General features: G+C 38.5%; 1 protein-coding gene across 1 annotated transcript; it reads right to left on the reverse strand.

Annotated features, from left to right (window-relative positions):
• Window positions 1–2,107: 2,107 nt before the first annotated feature.
• On the reverse strand, window positions 2,108–26,308 carry ifngr1l (interferon gamma receptor 1-like). The gene is made up of 7 exons (XM_057342113.1): window positions 26,077–26,308; window positions 15,300–15,417; window positions 15,014–15,189; window positions 14,128–14,261; window positions 9,667–9,832; window positions 4,432–4,556; window positions 2,108–4,342 (listed from the first exon to the last, which is right to left on the reverse strand). The coding sequence occupies exons 1-7, from the start codon at window positions 26,141–26,143 to the stop codon at window positions 3,989–3,991; spliced, it is 1,140 nt and encodes a 379-aa protein (XP_057198096.1). The 5' UTR covers window positions 26,144–26,308; the 3' UTR covers window positions 2,108–3,988.
• Between the last annotated feature and the right edge of the window lie 304 nt (window positions 26,309–26,612).

The raw sequence follows: 26,612 nt of genomic DNA on the forward strand, positions 1-26,612 counted from the left end.
ACCACCATCCTATGCTGTCTAGCTACACTCTCTCCTACCACTACTTTGCAATCGCTAATCTCCATCAGATTACAGCGTCTACATAAAATATAGTCCACCTGTGTGCTCCTGCCACCACTCTTATATGTCACCCTGTGTTCCTGCCTCTTCTGAAAGTACGTGTTCACCACAGCCATCTCCATACTTTTAGCAAAGTCTACCAACCTCTGTCCTTCTGGGTTCCTTTCCTGAAGACCAAACCTGCACATTACTTCCTCATCCCCACTATTCCCTTCACCAACATGTCCATTAAAGTCTGCGCCTATCACCACTCTCTCACCTCTGGGAACACTCTGCATCACTTCCTCAAACTCGCTCCAGAATCTGTCTTTCTCCTCTTGCTCACAACCTACTTGTGGAGCATAAGCACTGACAACATTCAACATCACACCTTCGATTTCCAGCTTCAGACTCATCAACCTATCTGACACTCTCTTTACCTCCAGAACATTCTTCACACACTCCACCTTAAGGATCACTCCTACTCCATTTCTCTTCCTGTCCGCACCATGATAAAACAGTTTAAACCCTGCTCCAATGCTTCTAGCCTTGCTCCCTTTCCACCTGGTCTCCTGGACACACAGAATGTCGACTTTCCTCCTCTGCATCATATCTACCAGCTCTCTGCCTTTACCTGTCAACTTACCAACATTCAAAGTCCCTACTTTCAGTCTGAAACTCCTGCCTTTCCTCTTCTCTCTCTGCCTACGGACACGCCTTCCTCCTCTCCTTTGACCAACAGTAGCCCAATTTCCACCAGTGCCCTGTAGGTCAACGGCACCGATGGCGGTCGTTGTTAACCCGGGCCCCGACCGATCCGGTATGGAAGTCATGTTAGTGATTCGCATATTTGATTTGGCAAAAGTTTTATGTCGGATGCCCTTCCTGACACAACCCTCTCTATTTATCCGGGCTTGGGACCGGCACAAAAAGGACACTGGCTTGTGACCTCCTGTGGCTAGATTAAGCATCCATAGTACAATTCCCATAATAACCATTAAATCCATTACATTTTATGTTGTATTTTGGGCAGGGTTCTATTGTTTTTATTTCAACAGGAATACTTCAACTATAGTTACTTTGAGTAAAAACATCATTCATTTTCCAAATCACAGCAGATCAGAAGTTAACACGCACGCGTAGCTCAAGGTGTATGTGATGCCCATTTACCGTTTAGCCGTTATGCCGATCATTTTCATGACAATGTCTCCACGATCTTTGACTGATCGTAACCCACAGATGATTACACCACACTTTAACATGTGCCTTTTTCATATTTTAATGTTCTATTTGCCTTTTAAGAGCGCTATCAATGGTGTAACAGCGCCTACGTTTACATTAGTTTAGCGGGGAAGATCCCAGAGTTGCCAGATTTGCGTTAAAAAAATCTGCCAAATGGCCATTCAAAACTTGCCGGAAAAACGCGAGCTTAGAAAAACTGAAATACTTGGCAACAATAAAAGGTCCTGACAGATCGCAAGCCAGATAAATTGCGCACACAGGAAACCCGCTGCATAGAAACCATTTTCTACTTTTGGACCTTTTTATAAATGTAGTGGAGTAAAAAGTATGATATTTGTCTTTCAAATGTAGTGTAGTTAAAGTACAAGTACTCAGAAAAAATAAGTAAGTAAGTAGTAAGTACAGATACTCAAAAAGTGTACTTAAGTACAGTACTCAGGCAAATTTACTTCGTTACTGTCCACCTCTGGCATTTAATAGTCAGATTACAAACCTATTTTCAATTATTATTACTGTTGGCAACACTGTATATTTTACAAACAATGTCTGTTTTATAATATTGCATATAACAATAATAGTGCTTATTTTATATTTTTAGAATATAGCCACTGAAAAATGACTAAAGCCATAGGCCTATGCTTTGTGAATATAACAAGTGCTTATGTAAACGGTATATGTTTTAGCTGTTTAAGTTTTATATATATTTAGCTTTAAATGTGGCGGTTTTAAAGTAGCTTTCACAGGAAAACCCAGACAAAATAACAATCAATAAAAATGATACATCAATTAAAGATTATGTTGTCGCTCAGATGACAGTGGGACAAAGTTTAGTGAGCAGGAACGTTTTATTTCTGAATGTAATGTGGAAGCCATGATTATTTAATGATTTGTTGCAATTTACATGCATGGAGTTAAACATCCACGAAAACATTAAAAAAAGACATGAAATGCTTACATAATAGAAAAATTCAAGAACAAGGCATGGCACTTGAAATGTTTATGAGTTCGGATAATAGAAAATGTGTATCTGAAAGAAAGTTACATTGGGAAAAATGTCTGCCAAGTGCAAAAATGTACAAGGCATTAATGGTTACTATGGGACAAGAGTGTCATTTTTGGGGCCAAACACAAAAGTACAAAGGGTCACAACAGTCAACTGGGCGCACCCTAATCTTCTCACAGTCTCTTAAAAGGCTGTCAATTTGAATACATTCACAAATGTGATTAGCAACATATATCTCTATTAAGAGCCAAATTTGCTACATGTTTTTGGATTTATAAAGGGTTGAAGAAAAAGTGCATCAAGTTTTCTAATATACATAAAACAAAACATACAAAAAATGTAAATTCTCACAAAGAGGCATTCAAAGTAAAATAACCAATGATGTGCAACACTCCACAAATGGATTTATGTTCCATTTTGCCTTTAAAAACTTTCTGGGTTTGGGTTTTATCGTTTCTCGATTCTAAACGTTGTTTTCTTGAACCCGTTTATTTCATGTATCTTTGTAGGTAATGGGTATATAAGGATTAATGTCTATTGTAATAATGGACCAATTAGTAGAGCAGGGAAATATGTATTAAAACCAACGGATGAATACGGACAAGATGAGCTAAATGAAAACATTGGCGCTGTTTGAGGGCTTTAGCACCACAGTTGACCATTTACTATTTATGCTAGTAAACACATTTTGCACATTCTCACATAAACAATTACTTTCCAGGTTCAAGGTTTCTAACTCCGAGGGATTCTCCTTTTACATTAATGTGTCAATATAACAGCAGAAAAAAAGCAAGATAAAATAAGTAAGATACTGTATAACTAGTTCACTAATCTAGTGGGAAATGCTGTAAACAGTAGCTTGGCAATGTAACAACTCTTAAGCAGTTTGTGACTACGTTGTAAGATAGATACAAACAAATACTCCATGCTGAAAAAATTAAAATGCAGCATTATTAGTTATTTGATTCTGACTTCTGCGAACGTATCTGATGGACAAGGCTTAATCCACAATACATTGAAGTGGATATTCCATTAGGCTCAAAGTAATGCTAGAATCTTTCATAATATATCAAGTACTATAATAATAATGTTTTCAATAACATTTTTGTTTTGGATAGCCATACTGTATGTGTATAAGCCATTTCTTGTCATGGCAGATAAGCATGCATGCAGATAAGCCGTTAGTTGAGTTCCTCTGCAGCAATAGAGCCCAGAGTGTGTTTGACCAATAGGAATGCATAATGTGTTTTAAGGATGAGGAATAACTTGGGTTAGTTTGAAATCAGGCACATATACAGTACAGCGAAATGTAATTCTAAAAGCAAAACTGCACTTGCTGATATTCTTATTGATCAACTGATGACTGTGGCAAAAGTTTAACAAAAACGTAACTTTTACCATCAGTTTTTGGTCAAATAAGTAAGCATTTAGCATCTTCCAAAAGAGAATCTCCTCTGCCATTCTTCCCTGCATTGTACACAGCTTTGTTAAGTTTAATGGACGCTATTTATTACGTCACATTCTGTAGCCCTCGTGCATATGTTTGAGTGTTAAACCTGTGGAAGAAGTGTGTTCTGTGACTATCATTTTCTGATAAACCACTTAACCATGAAGCATGTTTTGTATTAAGCTGTGTGAAATCATTTTTGGACCAGTCATTTATCCCCCAGCGCTTTCAAGTCTCATTCATTCAAACGCACATTATCAAACTTGAAGCACAGGTGGTCGTGGACCATATCCTGTAGTGAAGTCCCCTGGGCTCATCTCCTGCAAGAATTTGGGACGGTCATAGTCAGAAGACTTGCCGTAGTCCTCGGATTCTTCAAAATTCACATCCTCTTCAGATGCAGAAGATGTCTCGGGAACCATCACAACTTCTGTGTCCGTAGGGATAATGGTTGTATCTTTCTCAAGTGGTGAAATGGTGGGGCTATCGAAAGCATCAAACTCTTGTTGCTCTAGTAGAGGGACGTGACCCATGGGTGATGCTTCAGACACAGTGGTTGTCACCGGCGGGTGAATGGCGGTGGTGGATCTTTGTGAACACATAAAGCTGAACTGCATATGGAAAGAGTGCACGGTTAGTGTTAATGGTTAAAAGAGAAAATAGTGCTACAAAAACCATATGATATATATAAAGCGCATACCAGAACTTCAGGAATTTTAGGGATTTTGGACCATTTCTTCCAGAGCAGCCACGTAAATCCCACAAAGATAAAAAGAATTACAACCCCTCCACCTACTATAGCCGCGAAATAGCTCAGATTATCAACTAGAAAAGAAAAATAAGGAACACATCAATCAATCTAGTCTATAATACACAACATTAGAGAACACTATACATAGGTGAGTGTCTAACTTCTTCAATTCTGACAATTGCTTTTGCAAAAAGTATGGGATCATCTTTTTTCTGCCCATTTTTCAGAGTGATTGAAAGTATTGTGTTAATGTGGCAGAAGTGAACTGGCTCTCCTTGTCTCCCAAAGTTTTTTCCTCCATATATATATATATACAGTCATGGCCAAAATTGTTGGCACCCCTGAAATTTTTCCAGAAAATCAAGTATTTCTCACAGAAAAGTATTGCATTAACACATGTTTTGCTATACACATGTTTATTCCCTTTGTGTGTACTGGAACAAAGCAAAAAAAAGGAGGGAAAAAAGCAAATTTTACATAATGTCACACAAAACTCCAAAAATGGGCTGGACAAAATTATTGGCACCCTTAACTTAATATTTGGTTGCACACCCTTTGGAAAAAATAACTGAAATCAATCGCTTCCTATAACCATCAATAAACTTCTTACACCTCTCACCCGGAATTTTGGACCACTCTTCCTTTGCAAACTGCTCCAGGTCGCTCATATTGGAAGGGCGCCTTTTCCCAACAGCAATTTTAAGATCTCTCGACAGGTGTTCAATGGGATTTAGATCTGGACTCATTGCTGGCCACTTCAGAACTCTCCAGCGCTTTGTTGCCATCCATTTCTGGGTGCTTTTTGAAGTATGTTTGGGGTCATTGTCCTGCTGGAAGACCAACGATCTCGGACGCAAACCCAGCTTTCTGACACTGGGCCCTACATTGCGACCCAAAATCCTTTGGTAATCCTCAGATTTCATGATGCCTTGCACACAGTCAAGGCACCCAGTGCCAGAGGCAGCAAAACAACCCCAAAACATCTTTGAACCTCCACCATATTTGACTGTAGGTACTGTGTTCTTTTCTTTGTAGGCCTCATTCCGTTTTCGGTAAACAGTAGAATGATGTGCTTTACCAAAAAGCTCTATCTTGGTCTCATCTGTCCACAAGACGTTTTCCCAGAAGGATTTTGGCTTACTCAAGTACATTTTGGCAAACTGTAGTCTTGCTTTTTTATGTCTCTGTGTCAGCAGTGGGGTCCTCCTGGGTCTCCTGCCATAGCGTTTCATTTCATTTAAATGTCGACGGATAGTTCGCGCTGACACTAATGCACCCTGAGCCTGCAGGACAGCTTGAATTTCTTTGGAACTTGTTTGGGGCTGCTTATCCACCATCCGGACTATCCTGCGTTGCAACCTTTCATCAATTTTTCTCTTCCGTCCACGTCCAGGGAGATTAGCTACAGTGCCATGGGTTGCAAACTTCTTGATAATGTTGCGCACTGTGGACAAAGGAACATCTAGATCTCTGGAGATGGACTTGTAACCTTGAGATTGTTGATATTTTTCCACAATTTTGGTTCTCAGGTCCTCAGACAGTTCTCTTCTCCTCTTTCTGTTGTCCATGCTTAGTGTGGCACACACAGACACACAATGCAAAGACTAAGTCAACTTCTCTCCTTTTTATCTGCTTTCAGGTGTGATTTTTATATTGCCCACACCTGTTACTTGCCCCAGGTGAGTTTAAAGGAGCATCACATGCTTGAAACAATCTTATTTATCCACAATTTTGAAAGGGTGCCAATAATTTTGTCCAGCCCATTTTTGGAGTTTTGTGTGACATTATGTCAAATTTGCTTTTTTCCTCCTTTTTTTTGTTTTGTTCCAATACACACAAAGGGAATAAACATGTGTATAGCAAAACATGTGTTAATGCAATACTTTTCTGTGAGAAATACTTGATTTTCTGGAAAGATTTCAGGGGTGCCAACAATTTTGGCCATGACTGTATATATATATATATATATATATATACACACACACACACCACTGGAGTTTTGGTTCCTTGCCACTGTTGGACTTACTCACTGGGAGATTGCTGACATCAGGTTTAGGGCTTTTTATTAACTTCACTAATCTATTTTAAAAACAAAATCCCACAAACAAATGATACAGATACTGGACACTCATCTTAAATACTGAATTTGATATTCATACAAAATGGAGCTGTTAATATAACAGTCCGATTAAAACCCACAGACAGTTATTCAGGTAGTGTTGATCATGTATATTAATGTACCTCTTGCTAATTTTGCTAATCGTTGGTGACTTTAATGTCCAAATGAATAATACTCTTTTGAAAGACTTGTAATAATACCATGTTGTGTGCTCTATAATATAATGTAGCATGCCTTTATACTGTATGTGTACGCATGTTTGTATACACATATGTAAATGTATGCGTTCATTTCAAAGTCAGACACACCTCCCTGATAGCACACATACATCTGGATTACGTCTATTTGACGTCTGCATTTACATCGGCAAGACATCTACAATACATAGTTTGCTCATCTGCAATACGTCTCGGAGATGTCTGCTGTCAGACGTCATATAGACATCTAGAAGATGTCTGTAAGATGTTTATGATTTAGAATGGATGTACAACAGCTCTTTCTAAGATGTTTAGCAGATGTTTTTACGCAGCAGATCTCCAGATCTTTAGCAGACGTATTACAGACGATGAGACGTCTCCGAGACGTATTGCAGATGAGCAAACTATGTATTGCAGATGTCTTGCAGATGTAAATGCAGACGTCAAACAGACGTAAGCCAGATGGATTGTGCTATCTGGGCTGTGACCTGCTATCTATGATGCCTATGACAGCCACAGTCCCACTCTCTTCCACCACATTTCCGGCCACAATCCACATTACTGGTTCAGCTGTTGTTGTTATGGGCCACATACAGATTGCAATTCCATAAGGTGCTGCTTGTGCACAGAACTTAAAACCTTTCACCTTTAAAATACACTATTTATGGGCTTTTATAAGTGGGATAAACAATAACAGTCAAATTCATTATCCTATTCTATTATGGAAATGACTCGCATGTCTAGCAATTTGATTGTACATCAGAGAATTAAAAAGTAATACATACATATGTTTATCAAGTTTGCATGACATAGCTGGGCAGAATCAGTTCCAGATATCATTAAAATCAGTTTAGCAGAAATTTATTTACTTATCATCACCATTTATGACGTCCTTTCAGCTGAACACAAAAATATCCGATCACTGTTGGTATATGTAATGCAATAGAAAAGGTGCCAACATATTGACAATCCAAAATGCAAATACTGTACTCTACCGTGATCTGAAGGATGCTCAACATCTCGGAACCTCTTTCTTTGCAATATATGGGCCTCCAGAGATGGGATATTTTTCTTTAAGACTTAGTTTGTGTTTAGCTGAAGAAAGGAAGCCATATACAGTGGTGTGAAAAAGTGTTGGCCCCCTTCCTGATTTCGTATTTTTTTGCATGTTTGTCACACTTTAATGTTTCAGATCATCAAACAAATTTAAATATTAGTCAAAGATAACACAAGTAAACACAACATGCAGTTTTTAAATGAAGGTTTTTATTATTAAGGGAAAACAAAATCCAAAACTACCTGTGTGAAAAAGTGTTTGCCCCCCTGTTAAAACATAACTTAACGGTTTATAACAACTGAGTTCAATTTCTCTAGCCACACCCAGACCTGATTACTGCCACACCTGTTCGCAATCAAGAAATCACTTAAATAGGACCTGCCTGACAAAGTGAAGTAGACCAAAAGATCTAAAATATCAAAATATGGTGGAGGTAGTGTGATGTGGTGGCTGTTTTGCTGTGATAAATGGAACCATGAATTCAGCTGTCTACCAAAAAATCCTGAAGGAGAATGTTCGGCTATCTGTCCGTGACCTCAAGCTGAAGCGAACTTGGGTTCTGCAGCAGGAAAATGATCCAAAACACACCAGCAAGTCCACCTCTGAATGGCTGAAGAAAAACTAAATGAAGACTTTGGAGTGGCCTAGTAAAAGTCCTGACCTGAATCCAATTGAGATGCTGTGGCATGACCTTAAAAAGGCGGTTCATGCTCGAAAACCCACCAATGTGGCTGAATTACAACAAATCTGCAAAGATGAGTGGACCAAAATTCCTCCACAGCGCTGTAACAGACTCATTGCAAGTTATCGCAAAAGCTTGATTGCAGTTGTTGCTGCTAAGGGTGGCCCAACCAGTTATTTGTAACGCTGTGAGATCAGACAGATGAGAACACCACCGAATTCCAGTAAAGAGGGTTTTAAACCAGGAATAGCAAAAACTCCACCAGAGGTGGGTAACAAAACAAGGCAAAAATCCAGGAATCAATATACAAACAATCCAAGAACAGATACTCAAATATTCCAAGAAGTCAGGCAAGAGAAACGAGAACAATAACAGAAACACAATAACCGACAAAGTGGTGGTAGAACAAAGGAGTATATATAGTGCTTGGGGAATAGGGTGCAGGTGACGGTGTAATCAAAACTCAGGTGATTGTGATCGGGGGAATCAGTGCTCTGATGATGGGGGCGTGGTTACATTATTAGGTTTAGGGGGCAAACACTTTTTCACACAGGTCCATGTAGTTTTGGATTTTGTTTTCCCTTAATAATAAAAACCTTCATGTAAAAACTGCATGTTGTGTTATCTTTGATGATCTGAAACATTAAAGTGTGACAAACATGCACAAAAATATGAAATCAGGAAGGGGGCCAAAGGGGGCCAACAATTTTTCACACCACTGTATACCTGGAACAACATGAGGGTGAGTAGAATTGATTTTAATGTGAACTAACTCCTTCCTGGTCGAACATTCTTCTTAACTCCGTCCGGTCAACCACATCTCTCATAACATTCAAAAAACGACTTAAAAAAATCTCTTCTGTGAATACTTAAAACCCATCTCTTCTGTGAATACTTGACAGACAAATGAGAAAAAAAACTAACCCCCTCTCTTTATCTCAACAGGTATTGGTCTGGCTTTTGTTGAAACTAGTAACTTTGTATTAGCACCTATTGTATTATTGCTCCTGTATGACATATCTCTCAATGCTCCCTGAACTCTCTGTAATTCGCTTTGTATAAAAGCCTCTGCTAAATGAATAAATGTAAATGTAATAATGTCATCAATAAAAAAATAAAATGATCTTACCAGGCCCGTCATTACCGACACAAACATTTTTGTAGGTAGTTGTAAACAGCACACCAACCGTCCCTTCAAACTTTAACTCAACACATTTTCCAGTCAAGTTTTGCTCAAGGTGGATTTCTGCAGTGCACTGTTCTTCTTCTTCATAACAAGTAGGATTTCTCACGTGCTGTAAAAGAAGAGAAGAACAGTGATCGTAAACAGAAAAACCATTCAGATTTACAGATTTACAATCGACTTTTAGTCATAAGCATGGTCTATGGAGACCGCACTACTGAGCCACCTAAAAACACAGCAAGGGAAAGTGACAGCTACGTTCACGATTAAAAAATATAACATTACATTACAGTACCCTAACGTTATGTGTCTTAATGTGTATATCCACACAGAGGAACAAATCCCGGCACACATTACGCCTGCATTTCCAAAATCTCTGTATGAAAAGGGCCAGTGCTTGAAGTGGGAAAAAAAGGTTCCGGCACTCTCTTGTGCACGTTGATGCAAACTATTACCACATTATATTTGGACATATTGGTGGTACAACATTTACTAAAGGAACCATTGCCAAACAACTGATTTAATAATGTTAAATAAAAAATTTAACCAAAAAAATCATTTCAGTCATTTCATTACCCTATATATAGTTCTGCAGTCTATTTAAAAAAATAAAGCCACGTTCACACTGCCACTAAAATTAGATTTTTTTGCTCATATGTGACCCAGATCTGTTTACTGCATGATAGTGTGAACAGGACAAACCACATGGAATCAGATCTTTTTTAATCTGATCTGAGCCAAGGCCCGGTTCCTGCCAGATGCAGAAGAGTGGGCTAGCAGGTATCCTGGGTGGGCATATACCCAACCAGAAAAAAATTAAGAAACCATTTAAATATTTTTTTTATTTATTTCTGATAAGATAAGAATGTGTTTTGGAAAAATTATCGTTTTTGTTTATTTCTGTGAACGTCTGACAACATTTCCCTCAAATGTCCTATAGAAATGTTGCTTTTATTTGCCGAAAAAGAACTGGAGAAAACTGAAATATCGCAAAAAACAAAACAAGTTCATATTTAGTTTTAAACAACACAAAACTATTGTTTGTAGGCCTACATGTATTAGAAAAAGTTAAAAAGATGATTTATGAAATAACCCTGCTTTTTATTATCATGCTCTCAGTCTTTGATATTGCTGTTGGGTGACTTTTAACAAACACTGCAATATATGACTTCAATACATGCAGGATTTAAATGATTTATGATGTTATGAATATATAAAACAGACATTCATTACAGAAGACTGCAAGATTAAAACCCAAATAATTATTGTTGATTATTGCCCTTTATATCGTAATTGTGTGCGTTTGATTTTATTGATGTTTTACGCATAAAGCGGTTATGTATAATAGAAGCATATAAAGAAAGCGGGCTAAGAACATTCCCCATCACTGAACGATCACTGACTTCTGTTAAATTTCGCAAAAAAACTCCCGTTTTAATGAATGAATCTGATTACACTGCGCAACTTTACATCATATCTGCGGTCTGTCTAAACTAAACTCTTTTGCTCAGTGTTTCAGGGTTGCTCAGGGTTCACAATGGAATCTGATATTGGCCACATTTAAAAAATAGTGTGAACAGCAGAACAAAAAAATCGGATCTAAGCAAAAAAATCGGAATTGAGCATTTAGGCTTGCAGTGTGAACGTAGCTTAAGTGACGGTGGTAAATGATGTTATAATAACTTGTGTTGTTTCGCTGAGTATAGTGTAAACGCAGATACTGGAACTTTCAAAGGGAGACTGGCAACTGTCTCTCATAACATAGCCATTTCGATCACACGGGCGAACTGAATAATAAATATCAAAGCCATTTTCTCTTTGACAGACACTTTGCGGTTTGTCTCTTTCACCAATACTTTTCACAGGCGCAAACATGACGTTTAAAACGCGTGATTCTGGTTGGCCCAAGGACCAAAAAAGACAAAGCTGTTAGCTGTTATCTTGATTCCAAGCTGTGATCTAGATTCCTTGAAGCCAAACGAATCCAGGTGCTGGACCAAAGACGTTTCAGATGCTCAAGAGTAGACCTCCCACGAAAAAAAACTCTTCGGATTTACACGATTCACATAAATTATTTATTTTTGATTCAAAACGCAGAATTTCGCCGAAAAGCAACTAGCTTGAAAGCATGTGTCAAAAAACGAGTTGGACATATGACGTAGTATTTCTGTGCTCGATTCACTCCCCAGCAATCGTATAGGTTTCGTAAAGTTTTTTTCGTAACAACTTTTCTTAGTCCGTTATTGGACAATTCTCCCTGTAAAACACGCGACACACCCACGCGTCAACCAAGGAAAGCGGGAGGAGCATTCGCACACGTCACTTTCATTTGTGTGCAGGAGAGAGAGCACTACTTTCACAAAGTTCAGCTGTGTTTGTTTGTTCGCTGCAAGTGGGTGATGAATGTTATATAAACAGTGGATGGAGCGGTCCCAGCGCTAAAAGATGCTGGACATGAATAGCAAGTGGTAAGTAGGGTTGGGAATCGAAAATCAATTCCAATTTGGAATCGGAATCGAAAGGCTAGGAATCGTATCGGAATCGAAAGGAATAGGAATCGGATACTTGAGATTAAAATTTGAATTCCTCTTATCAATTCCTGTGTGCATATTTTCAGAAAAGTACATGCGTTGCATGATCTGCTGATATCTCAATAAAAGCCCTTATGAAAATTAGCGATATTTTTTACTATAGTGAGCATAGTTTAGCTATAGAATTTGTATTAAAGCACAGGAATCACAAATTAACCATAGTTGCATTATAGTAACTGCAGTTTAACCATAATGTAGTTCAACTATGATAATACAAATTGTAATAAATCAGAAAAGGTGTGTTTCTACGTGTAAATATACACAAAACGGTGCTCATGAATATATATATATATATTGCAAACAAGTCAATAAGCAGGCAAAATGACCATACAGGTTGATATCTAAATGTTTTACATTAACTGTGGAATCGAAACTGGGAATCGATAAGAATCGAAATCGATAAGCAGAATCGGAATTGGAATCGGAATAGATAAAATTGAAACGATTCCCAACCCTAGTGGTAAGTGAAACTGAGTCATATGTCTGTTTTGTTGGCAATAGGTGCGCACGTGCTTTCCGCCTACCCCTCCAGCACGCGTCGTATGTTTTCCGAAATAATTGTACAGCTGTATCTGTCTTTTATACCACGGGGCTGTTGAATGCTTCAATCTGATTGGTTGACAAAGTTCTTTGGGTATGCATTAACTTTCGGTAAATGCACATCTATAAAGGTTTTCCAGGTCTGCCGACCGCATTACAGTTCCATATCACTTCGCCAAGTCTAAATAACAGAAAGGTTATAGTGTAGCCTATGGGCCATCACCTCACACATCACCCTGCTCTTGATCTTGCATTTATAAGAAACACGTGCACAGTTTCGCTTCAATAAACAAAGTATTTCAAAAACAATATACAAATACATATACTGAAATCGAATAAATAAAATAAATAAATAGAAAAACAAAATGAATTAATAAACACGGATAGCCTACTGGTTCATTTTCCTCTTCATGCTGCTTATAACTGATAACAAATATATTTTAATAGACCTACACTTTCAAAAGTTTGCGTGGTTTTTTGTGTGTCTGCCGTGATACAAATAATACGAGGAATAAATAATATTATTATCACTGGCTTTTCTGTCACATTGCTGCAAACAAGCAGGTGTGGTCGCGGGCTCTCGCTCTCTCACTCACTCACACACACGCCCACCCACCACGTGGCTCAAGCATCAGAGTCCCTTCGTTCTAACGGACGCTTGAAATGAGATGCGCAAGAAAGTAGTCCTACCATCAACAGCATTTAAAAGATGATAACATGACAAACATTGAAATTAAAAATTTGAACTCCGCTTCGCGTTGTGGCCGCATTACCACCTCGGGGTGTGCATTAACTTTCTTATAATTGAACGGCCCGTTGTCAATTATTCCTTACTTATAAATGTGATCAAACTAAAGACTCTACGGATATTTGAAGGGTAGAATACTATTGTGTAAGTACTCAAGATTAACATGAGATATGCAGAAATAGTCTGAGATACGGCCACTTTAATAAATATTTATGGTTTTGCTATTGATAGTGTGTTTAACTGGATTTCTATTACACTTAAATGACTAATAAAACAAGAAAATATACTACCTTTCCATACTGTAAGCATTCACCAGCAAATATGTGATAAATGCATGATTACGTACTGCATGTTGGTAATATTTATAAGATTATCAATGCAATAAAAAATGAGATGTCCATTTCAAAAGATTTTGTATGCAGTTCCCTTATTTGTGCGAGCCTCACATGACAGGAATTTAGCAAGAACAATAAAAGGCAAAAACAAGATTAAGGGGAAATTCGGAGCTTCATTGACTGAATTTCTTACCTGATTGTGAGTTATTCTGTATGTAAAATCTTCCAACAGACTGCTCTGCTCATATATGTTATAAGGGTGCAAAAAGAACACGCTGATCACATCTTTGTGGACTGATGTGTTAATAGCTGGAAAATCCACAGAACCTGGAAAAGGCACAAGCAAATACTTTGTAAAAATCCAAAACACACAGTACAAAAGAAATTCTGTGAAATATCTGAGACTACCATTATCACTCAAACGTTGCTTTTTAACAATATGTATATTTATATTTGCTCAAAATATCATGCTTCCAACATTATAGTTTGTTGTGTAAACAGGATAGGAAAATAATACAAAAAATAATTGGGTTCATGCCTAAAAACCCATGTCAGCTTGTGAGAGACAAACACATCCCAGTATACCTAAAGCTACAGTAGTATATAGGGATGGACCGAAATGAAAATGATTGGCCGAAGCCGAATAAAAATGAAACATTTGGCTGAAGGCCAGATGCGGCGCGAAGCAACAAGAGACAGTAGAACGCATTAGAACCCCATTATAATTTTACATTTTGTCCACACTGGACATGGTACGTTGCGGAGCGACAATCCCATTAGAACAAGCGGTGTGTCACATCACGTCCGGTGTAGACACAGTGTTAAGTACACAAGTTACCGACCGGTAAAGACGCTTTCATTCAGAATTTACTCCGGTTCCGTTTACAAGTTCCGTGCTGTGTCTTTCTCTGACACTTTAAAATGCTCCACACACTGCTGACATATTTGCATCATTAATAATGCGCGTCTCGCTCTCTCGTGCGCGTCTCTCTATTCGGTTGCCCAACATTCGTGTATCCCTAGTAGTATACAGTGTAATGCTGGAAGTATATGCTTTACAGTATAATCGGTGAACTTACATTTATGCGTGTTGTCATCAACATAGTCTTTGCTGTAGGTGAATTTATTGGCGACTGTATTCGATTCTTCTTGTCCATCATGTGCTCGCACAGTCACAAAGTAATCATCAGTAACATCGCTGCTGTATTCGCTGATGTCAAGGTACGTCTGATCAGTGCTAAATGTTTGAGGTGTCCTATAGATAAATGAGACTGGTGATTAATTTCATCACATTTTATAAAACTTTTCCTGGACGCAATGCTTTTGACAGAGACTGACAGAGATGTGAGATTCATAAAAGCTTACCCTAAATAAGGTTTGACCGTTACGAGAAATTCCACCTGTTCAGTTGGTTTACTGTAGTTCCAGTAAAGGACGTTCACAAAGTTCTGACAAACAACACTGATGTTTGTTGGAGCAGGAACTGTGAAGAGAGAAAAAACATGATGGTTAGATTCAGTACTGTACTAGAGAAACCTTTTCTTATGACCCAATCATTTCTTCCAATATTGCTTAATAGGTACTGAAATACTGTGGCATTTTAACAGGATAGATCATGTCATGTTCTTGAAAGATTGGCTTTTTTGACATAACCTTTTTTTGCACACTAAAAAAAAGCCGTAATCTAGAATTTATCAAAAATCATGCTTAAAGGGGCTGGGCAATATGAAAAAAAAGTAAAATATTCTTTGTTATATTTGGAAAGCCTCACAGAATGCACTGGACTGTAATTCATACAAAGAGTTGCTACTTTAAAGAAGATAAATACTAACTAGTAGAATGTAGAAACCAGCAACAATGAAGACTAAACAACAACCAATCTTTTGACTAGTAGTGTATGCCTGCTTAAAGTAGATAGTTACTGTTTTGTAGCTCACTGTTGTATGTCTAAAATCAGATTTTGAGCATTTTGAAAAACAAATAGGCCTCAGATAGACATGTACATTTTTTCAAACAATGGTAAAGTGTCAACCATCATAACACTTATGATCATAGTGCTGCGGTCATTGTGAAGGAAGTGGTTCTGAGCGTGACAAAAACCTGAAGGAAATACAAAGTCTTACTCAATACACAGACACATTCTGGAGCATCTGACTTGGTGGTGGTTTTAGGGTTGGCCAATAAAATGTACAATATTCATAAATTGCATTTATTCAAATGATTATTTTCTTTAACGTTCGTATGAACAAATGCGCATGTGCATTTGTAAAAATAAATATATCTTACATTTCAAGACTTACTGGATTGAATAACAGAGATTTTTTAACTACATCACCCTTTCGCAATACTTTTGCCATTTAAGCTTTTGGATAGAAATAATGTTCCTATTGCACCACACCAGCACAGAGGAACTGTAATGTTTTGTGGTATTAAACAATATAAACCCATATTAACATGTGCACATGGAGAAAGTCATTAACAATTCATTTTAGGATCCAGAGGCATGTCATACATCAACTGCGTCCATGATCCATCTAAGAAAAAAACTCACAATGCAGTTATGGCATAAGAGATTTCAGGAAGAATTCATTTAATTAATTTCTATTTCATAGATGCTATCAATGAAAACCAACCTCATAAACAATCTGTAAGTAACCTTGTAAAGAACACATCCTAAAAGAGAAGTGAAATCTTTTCAACAGAAACCATTTTTATAAGGGGAAGTGTAACGCTGCTGAGCTGAGTGGATACAGTTTGAATGAGAGGATTTGAAAGAAAATACAAATCACGTTGCATAGAACAGAGATCACAATGCCAACATGCGCTGTATGTCATCCCTGAAAAACATTATTTCAATACCCTATAAAAGGCACTTCTCTTCATATTGTACTTACTCTGAAGGGATAGTTCACCCAAAAATGAACATTCTGTCTTCATTTACTCACCATCATGTCCTTTCAAACCTGTATAAATGTCCTTGTTCTGTTGAACACAAAAGAAGATATTTTGAAGAATGTGGGAAAGCAAACAGTTCTGGGGCACCACTAACTACCACAGTACCCCATTATTTGTCCTACTATAGTAGTCAATAGTGCACCACAAGTGTTTGGTTAAAAAATTCTTCCAAATATTTTTCTTTGTGTTCAGCAGAACTGTGAAATGTATACAGGTTTGGAATGGGGGAGTAAATAAGGATGGACTTTTCATTTTTGGGTGACATATTCCTTTAAGAACGTCCTTTACAGGGCTGTACAGTGTGACATATATGTCGTACGTGCTACGAAAAAATCGGTCTGTGCTAAGAATAAATTTAATAGTGTAGCACACGTGCGATAAAGATTTGAACGAACATTAGACTAGGGCTGCAACTAATGATTATTTTGATAAGCGATTAAGCCTGGCTCAGATTACAGGATTCTCGGCCAGAATTTACCCCGATTTCCCCTCCCGAGAATCTTTGAAAAAATCGGGTCCAGAACCTCGATCGGGTCCGAGGTTAGGCCCAGATTATCACGTAATGTGAGGCGATCACAGATCAAATCTTACACATCCCGATCTGCTCCGAGAGAAATCGGGGCCGCCCCGATCATATCAAACATGTTTGATATTTAGGATTTTAAATCGGGGTGATGACGTTGGTACTTTCGCAACAGCCAATGAGAGGCACATCTGCAAGGTGATGGAGGTGACTGACAGACCTTTAAAAATGTCGACCGCGAAAGCTCCTGCAAGGGTACGTTGGACAGCGGAGATGGAAGAACAACTTGTGGCAACAGCATGATTGTCTATATAATGTATCCTCCAAAACATACCACAACCGCACAGATAAGGAAAAGAGCTGGGGAGAAGTCGCGTTGGTTTTAAATGTACCGGGTAAGTTAACTGCTAACGCGCAGCTTGTAGTTTCGTTCAACAGATTGTTATTTGGCTATAGGCATACAGATAACATGCGTTTATGTGTTTGTTTTTATGCTGTATCTTATAATCACATTGGCATTCATCTTTATTCTCGGCAGCAACTATTTTTTTTCTTCCGTTATTTATTAACATTAAACTTAAGCGGCTCGCCCAAAGCACAGTCATAACTTCAGCCCTAGCAAAAAGCATTATAGCACCCCCTGCTCAAAATACGTTCCAGCGGCTTTGGACAGACAGACAGAGAATCATTCAGAGAGCGACAAAGACGTTACACAACCGTTGCCAGGTGAGATCACGTGAAATTAACTTTGCGATGTCCCTTTGTTTACTTCTGATTCCCGATGAGATGACGTAAGAGGCGTCATCTGGTATGATAATCTTAATATTATCCTGTAGTTTGGGTGTATTAGGATGTCTTTTGATGTGCAATTATGAAATAAAAAAACTTCCAATCAAACTTTCTAAATTTTTATTTTTGCACTTGCTACCTTTAGGCTTATTTATAAACACAACTTTACGCCCCAACGTTTTCTTATCTGGACATTTCACATTCATAAATGCAAGTTTACAAAGGGCAAACCTATTTTTGTAGTGCTTGAAAAAGAGATTCAAATGTAAATGTGATGTCAACATCTAAAAATAGTAAACCCATTAAAACGGTTACTATTAGCTCCTTTTACAAAACTGCATATCCTATGGATATGTAAAATATGTGTAATTTAGTTGTACACTGATGAGTGTGAGCTTGTTTAAGAATTTAAATAAAATAATCTGTCAAGATTCATTTTATGTGTGTGCTGCAACCAGATTTTTTATCTTTCCGGATTTTAAAACTCCTGTAGTCTGAGCCAGGTTTAAGATTTTAAATGAGAGAATCTGTTAAGATTCTCCTTATGTGTGTGCTGCAACCAGAATTTGAAATCTGTCAGGATTTTAAAACTCCTGTAGTCTGAGCCAGGCTTTAGTTGGACGATTATTTTTCGAATAATCGGATAAAAAGTTTAATTAGATCTTTTGCTTATAATAACTAAATCAGAGATGGGGAAAGTATACACAACTGAACTCATTTGCCTTCTCCCAAAATGTTGTGGATGTCTCCCTAACTAACACACCAAAGGCTGAGTTGTCATATTAGAAGCAGCCGACAATAGTCTCTCCCAAACAGGGGAGGGAGGGGGTGGTTGGCAAAGGAAATCATTAATTCAAATGTAGTGAAGTACAGTAAAAAGTATGCAGGAAAAAATACGTAAGTATAGTACAGAAACTCAAAAAGTGTACTTAAGTACAGTACTCAAGTAAATGTACTTCGTTACTTCCCAACTCTGAACTAAATAAAGCCCCAAATCAGGGGTTTTAGCCTATTATGTACTCAAAGTGCAAACGCCACAAATTGGGTTTTACTAATATAATCTTTCATTTTTGTCATTTAAAACACCTCTCCCCCTTAAACACGTTTTGAGACCCCTCGCGCTGCACGGAGAGACGCATGCACAGACAGACACGTTTGACTTTAAGACTGCGCAACTTGTGCCGCACGGAAAGTCTGCGGATGCAAAATTCTTTAAATCTGTCACTTCCGTGAAGCCTGCAGCTCTGGCTGCTAGTATGCTTGTGTCCGCTGGTACCGTCGTTTCAGCTGAAACGCCTGCCTCTTCCTCCATGTGTTTGGCGGAATGCAAAAAAATATTTAATCCATTTATTTCTAACGGCTTTGCGACTATGTGCAGGGCGAAGTAGAGCTTGGTTTACGGCCGGCTCTGCCTGTTGAGGGGGGTGTCACTTGTCCTCGGTAATAATTTGGCTGGCAGTCGCATCTGGGTTAACGAGTTGCCACCCTTGGTGGTTTACGACGCGCCTCTCCTAAATAGTGACCCCGATGAAAGGTTATTATGTAAAAGGCGGTGTTCTACTGCTGAAACGATTATCTCATGACAGTGATGGTTTAGGTCAGTGGTTCTCAACTCTGGCCCGCGAGATCCATTTTCCTACCGAGTTTAGCCCAAACTCTGATAAAACACATGAAGAAGCTAATCAGCGACTTCAGGAACAGACGCTCTCAACTTAATGTGGGGCTGTGCAGATTGTTTGGCATATCGCATTAAAGTACCGTGAGAGCGATTCAAATGCGTACGGAGAAATCTGCACTTGAATCGCTGTCGCGGTACTTAAATGTCATACGCTGATAGATTTGCGCAGCGCCGCATTAAGTTGAACGCATCTATTCGTAAAGATGCTGATTAGCTTGTTCAGGTGTTTTATATCAGAGTTGGGGCTAAACTAGGCAGGAAAAGGGATCTCGCGGGCCAGAGTTGAGAACCACTGGTGTAGGTGATCCTATTGTCCAGGTAGTAGTACCTGTGAAATTTCATTCGTTGGTTCTTGAAACTGCCCATGATCGCCTCGCTGGGCATGCAGGTATTAAGAAGACGTATGACTGGATTATCCCTTATACGAGATGTTGCCAGTTATGTTAAAACTTGCCATACGTGTCAGCTTACCAGCAAACCTAACCAAATCTTAAAGCCATCTCCCTTGCGTCCAATTCTGGTGGTAGGCCAACCATTTGAACATCTCATTATTGACTGTGTTGGGTCGCTTCCTCGTTCGAAATCTGGGAGTGAGTATTTGCTGACAGTAATGTGACAAGTTACTCGCTACCCTGCTGCTTACCCATTACGCTCCCTTAATACAAAGTCTATCGTGAAAGCTCTTGCTCGGTTTATTTCTATCTTTGGCTTGCCTAAGATCATCCAATCGGATCGAGGAAGTAATTTCACTTCAAGCATGTTTGCTGAAATACTTTGACAGTTGGGTATTAAACACAATTTAGCAACCGCATATCACGCGCAGAGTCAAGGAGCCCTTGAGCGTTTTCACTCTACGTTGAAATCGTTACTTGGGGCCTACTGTGTCAAACTGAACCGAGATTGGGAAGAGGGCCTACCCAGGTTGACATTGGCAGCCAGGGAGGTCACTCAACAAAGTATTGGATACAGCCCGAACAAACTTGTTTTTGCGCAAAAAGTGCGTGGTTGTTGTCGACACTGTATGATCAGTACGGCTGTGTATTGGCAAGTGCCTCCCGATACAATACATATCACGATAGATGGGTCACGATACAATATATTGCTATGTATTTCGATACGATACACATTTGCGATATATTGCAATACTTTAAATAGAAAATGTAAAAAGTAGAGCTAGAAATACAACATGCTGTGCACCACCGGGGGTTTTCTGTAAGGATAAGTGTAAAAACATCCCTTACCTCTGCAGAGTGGCCATGATGTGCGATGCATGGACCTTTAGATCAGAGGTTTGGGTTCTCAAACTGTGGATTGCGCCCCTCAAGTGGGTAGCACTAGGGCTGTCACGATTATGAAATTTGACTGACGATTAATTGTCTAATAAATCATTGCGATTATGGCGATTAATTGTCTGTTTTAGGGCTTTGACGATTATGACGATTAATTGTCTGTTTTTGAGCTTTGACATTTAATTCTCATACATTTTTGATTCAGCGATTGAAACGACCATATTGTTCTGAATAAAAGACTATGTTTTTTTCTTAGAAATACATCGGAAAAAATTGGGTCATCATATATTGACTGGTTTTCACACTGAGATTTGCTTAAATAATATAATTGTACTGCAGGTAATTTGTATATATATATATATATTTTTTTTAAGTGATTGTGTTATGGTGGTACATTTTACAAGTATTACCATGCTTTAGTAACAATATATACACTAAAATATGCAATATGCACGCACTACAGCTCCCCCTAGTGTCTTCTATAGAGATGTTCAATAATTGCGATGATCTGAAACCATCGCGATGAGGTCAAACAATCGCGATGAGACGATTATTTAATAATCGTGACAGCCCTAGGTAGCACAGGGGAATAAGGTGGCTCACGCAAGTCACTTGGCTGTTGTGGTGCATTACAGTTAAAACAATGAACATGGGCAGTATAAAACCTCTGCTTCATCCTTGCTGTAAATGTGCTGGTGTCACATCCGTGAAAGCACAATACATGTCATTGTTACTTTTCTTAATAAACTTTTTGTCTAATGCACTGCAGTAGCCAAGTGACTTGTGTCATGACTTGCGAAGCTTACAAACAGCATTATTTTATACAACTCATTACTCCATGACTTATTTTGAAAACCAAAGCACACACACACATCAGCTCTGAGAGCTCCAAGCGTTCTTATATTTTTCGCCATGCTCGCTTCCACTTATTTTGGCTTATCACTTATGTATATGACATGATTTAAAAAAAATTATCGATAGTAGAGGTATCACTATCGATACACTATCGGGAAAAAAAGTATTGCGATAGTTACATGTATCGATATCTTTGCACAGCCCTAATGATCAGTGGACGCCACCTGGAAATTTATCGCATTATGTTCTAGGTTTCCGTCGACAGCAATCCCCCAGATTGATTCGGTCATGTCCACTGATGAATTAAAGTCGCCTGATGATTGCGTGCTACGGGGCGATCGGAGGGCGATATATCCTGTTTGGAAAGCACCGACTGTTTGAGTGAAGCTGCCTCAAACACACACTAAAGGCGCGGGTATACATGACTTTCCGCGTCCGTCTGCACAGCTTCCTGTGCTTACTCAATCTCGGACACGTGTGGACACTCGAGTTCGACACATGCACAGTACAAATGAGCATGTATACTCCACCAGACTGTCACAGGGCAGCACTGAGCTGCATTATTCACAGGCCCACTGCAAATTAATGATAGATGAAGTTATTGGAGTTTGGGTTCCTCGCCACAGCAGGGCAGTGTTGGCTTGCTCACCGAGAGACTGCATTTATTTATTAAATATTATTTATTAGAATGATCTTGCTTGGTCTATAAACACCATGCACAGTGCTGTGTTTTACCTTTCTGTGTTTTTATGTTTTTTATTTGCTCCTGTAAAGCGGCTTTTTAACAATGCACATTGTGAAAAGCGCTATATAAATAAATTAAATTGAATTGAAGTGTGGCTCCACCATTGCAGACGACAGAGATAACAATTAGCCGCCCTGAATTATACACTCTTTAGCTTGAATTATATAAATGCAGATATTTTCGAATCTCCTAACTAGACATGTGCCCGGTTAACCGCGGTTACCACCAAATCCTGCTGAAACCGAGCTGGCTGCGATAATGCAAGGTATCGTTTATTTTATTGATGCGTAGCTTGTCCGTGAAGCACGGCTCTGGGATCAGTAGAAATGCTGCTCGATCTAAAAGCAGTGCGAGTTTGAGTCGCTTATAACGTGCATTTGAAAAAGCAACACCCGTCAAACATGATCATTATAAATATACTTTATATCATGAAAATACCTCAGGAGGCTTGAGGATCGGTGATAAAAACATGTCCATAGGCATTTCCTACTACTACGTGTGTTATGGTCTTCTTCTGCAGTGCGTATTTGGAGTTTCTGCAAGAGAGCGCCCTCTGGCTTTCGGATGCAGCAGCATTTTACCGTACTTCACTCACAAGTTATAAAGCATAAATCACGTGATATATATTTTCGGTTAACCGGGCATATGTCTACTCCTCACACAAACGCTCGTCGAATTCGTTCTCCATTGTACTCAAACTCTTTGTTGTAGTGATTTGGCTCCTCCACTTCGGCATGCTGCTGTTCTGTCGGTCTTCTTCGACAACTGCACATCGCAAACTTTCCATGTGTGTATTGCCACCTAGCGGGCTCTTAACATTTTCTTGCGGATGCGCTGTTGTACGCGTTTCATCCGCGCGGTCTCAAAATTTGGGCTGCACGCTAGGGATGGGCGATATTATATCGTTTGCGATATACCGGTAGAAATTCTCCACACGATAGGAATTAGTCTTCCTGTGATATAAACAATAAATTCTAGTTGATGACGTATTTCTTTGTGAGACCCATTCACAGCTCATATGTAAAGCGAAAATGGCTAAATTATAGCGGAGGGCAGACGTGAAGCTGAGAAAGAGTTTGCACTTAAAGACGAGCTCTAAATCTCATTTAGGTTGGCACTGTAGATGCATCTGAGTTAATGTTTAGTTTCACTTTCGTTTTATTTAATTCGTTTGTTAAGTATTTGTTGATAGTCATAATACGTTACACCACAACATTTAGTTTGGCTAAAAGTATTTATTTAAACATTCGTTAGATGTTATGCACGCGTGCGCAAATTGTTTAATACGATTTCTTGCCTGTTATATACAGGATGAACTGAGCGTACCGTGCGCAACTCGCGCCCACATGTGCTTTCATAGCGACACAGCGCGCACCGCACTGCTGCCTGTTTACATACAGTACAAATGCGAGTTTGTATTACGTTATTTTATATACGTTTATGAGCGTATGAAAGCGTAGATTATTTAATTAGATTTCTTTTATCAGCATTTTTCTGTTCTCTTTCTGTAGCGCGAGTCATAGACAGATTCAGTATATGTTGCTGTGAGAAGAGAAGGTTCACACAGTTCAGGAGCGAGTGATTGACAGCATGGTGCGATCGTTTCAACCCATCAATAGGCTATACAGTTTAGGTATGACATGATGTGTTTATTTAGTTTTAGTTAATTAAAGTTTTCTTTACTACAACCTGAAATACTGATGTGGGGAGGTGAATGACAATGAATGACGTCTCATGCTGTTACAGACAACCTGAAAGTGATGACAGACAGCATTACCATCATGTACGCAGTTATAAAATAAAAGCTGTGGTTTGCAGCTGTAACCACGTGTGATCATGCACACATCTTCACACTTGCTCAAATCAGGCCTAGCTGTGGTTTCACAAGTCAAACAAGTGTGAAAATGAAACCAAAGTCTACCTTCTAACAGCCATACTGTACATTCAATAGTAAAATCTGTCCATAACATTTAACCGTGTTAGTTGTACATGCAAACATAGAAGACAGACAGACATGAGAGCAAAGAGAACACAGAGGGTGAAATACATATAACTATATATAACATTAGCCTAAACAATGGAGTATAAAAAGAGCAGGACCATCTGTTCATACAACGAATGGAAAATGGGGGATATTAGTTTAGGGAAACTGGGGTGAATTACCATTTACAATAGCGTATAAATTATACATTCCACCTACACTTACCAATAAGGATGAAGTAAACTGTCAATTCTAGTTCTTTAAGATCTCAGCATGCTGCACTTGACACAGTTCATGAATTTTGCTTGACCAAAAGTAATTATTAAAAAAAAATTACAACCATGGTTTGATTATAAAATCATGTACACCACGTTTTAGGGAAGATTAATTATCTTACTTAATTAACTTGCATCATGCACAATAACTAGCATCATTGTTAAACTACAGTTTCTGGCGATAAGACAGACACAGTTACTATGATTTTACAAATACAATTCAATTTACAACAGTGAGTATGGTTGCTGTTGGAAACCCATGGTGAATTTTATAAGAAAAGGGTAGTCCTACACGTGTCTTTACACATACACATGTCTTAAGTGTATTGAATAGATTGTTGTCCAGACATTATGATGATGATCAGCAACAGAAATCATGCTGGACAGTAATACAACTATATCCATCCATTCATCCATATAACTTTGCGGGTTTACAACTATATTTGCAAAGCAAAATGTAAATAAAATGCTAGAAAGCTTCACTTTGTACATTTAGCTTGTACATTTAATCTATGGGCACAGATAATAACCTACAACATAGAGAATGGGGTAAAGGACCAATCGAGATATTACAAAGATAACACCAGTTGTTCATATGATCAACATAAAGACACACAGAAAGAAGGCTGCGACGCCTATGTTTGAAATAACAAAATATAGCTAAAAAATACTACTGTTACTGTCTGCAAAATATAAACACGACGACAACGACTCAATTTTCGTGACTTTAATTGTTCGCAGTGAGGTTTGGTTGGTGGAAATCGTGTTATAGAGAGCAAATATTTTTAGTTGCTTCAGTTTAGATCCGAGTAAACAGTCTCACGTGCAGTTAGAAACATAAACCGTGAATTATCTCACTAAAGGCCTGTAAGCAGCAGAAATCAACCATAACCTTGAATCCCAGATATCAGCTCATCGAAACAACAACAGATAAACTTTAATTATGTATTACGTATGTTTTTCGCAAATCTCAAGTACAAGCACTCCAACAATGTAACACACGGTGTACACCATGTTAGCAAGATCGCCTTAAGCAACATGATGTTACTCACCAATACAGACAACTTGACAAAACAAGCCATAAAACACCCAAAACGAGAACATTAGATCCTTAGACATTGTGAAAAACCGGTTTCCCAAATCTTCGTAGGCCGATTTCAGACGGGTTTCTCTCGCGCAAATAGAATTTCCCGACTGGCTCGATCAACGGGACCCACTCTGACAAAATCAGGTTGCCAAATGTTAAGTCATCTCTTTAATATAAGGCGACAGACAGTTCCACACCGTTTCTATTGTATGTGTAAATGTGATTGTTTTTTTGCTTCCATTAATTTAAGGTTAATCGACACGTTTCTAAATACATGAATTTCACTGATGCTCTAAAGCGAACGTTCTTTCGATTCTGTAGTTTAACACACTATCTGGCAACCCCATGAAATAAAAGCCCCGGTGCTTTCCGCTGTTTCCGAAATACAGCTTCAGGCCCCGAGCAAAACGATCCATTAAAAGTACGCTAAAACTCATCTGAATGCTTCCTTATACATACTTCACAATCTTAAAATTATATATTGGCATTGGCTACAAAACA

This window comes from Triplophysa rosa, linkage group LG9 (genome assembly GCF_024868665.1).
Source record: "Triplophysa rosa linkage group LG9, Trosa_1v2, whole genome shotgun sequence".
NCBI classification, from domain to species: domain Eukaryota; kingdom Metazoa; phylum Chordata; class Actinopteri; order Cypriniformes; family Nemacheilidae; genus Triplophysa; species Triplophysa rosa.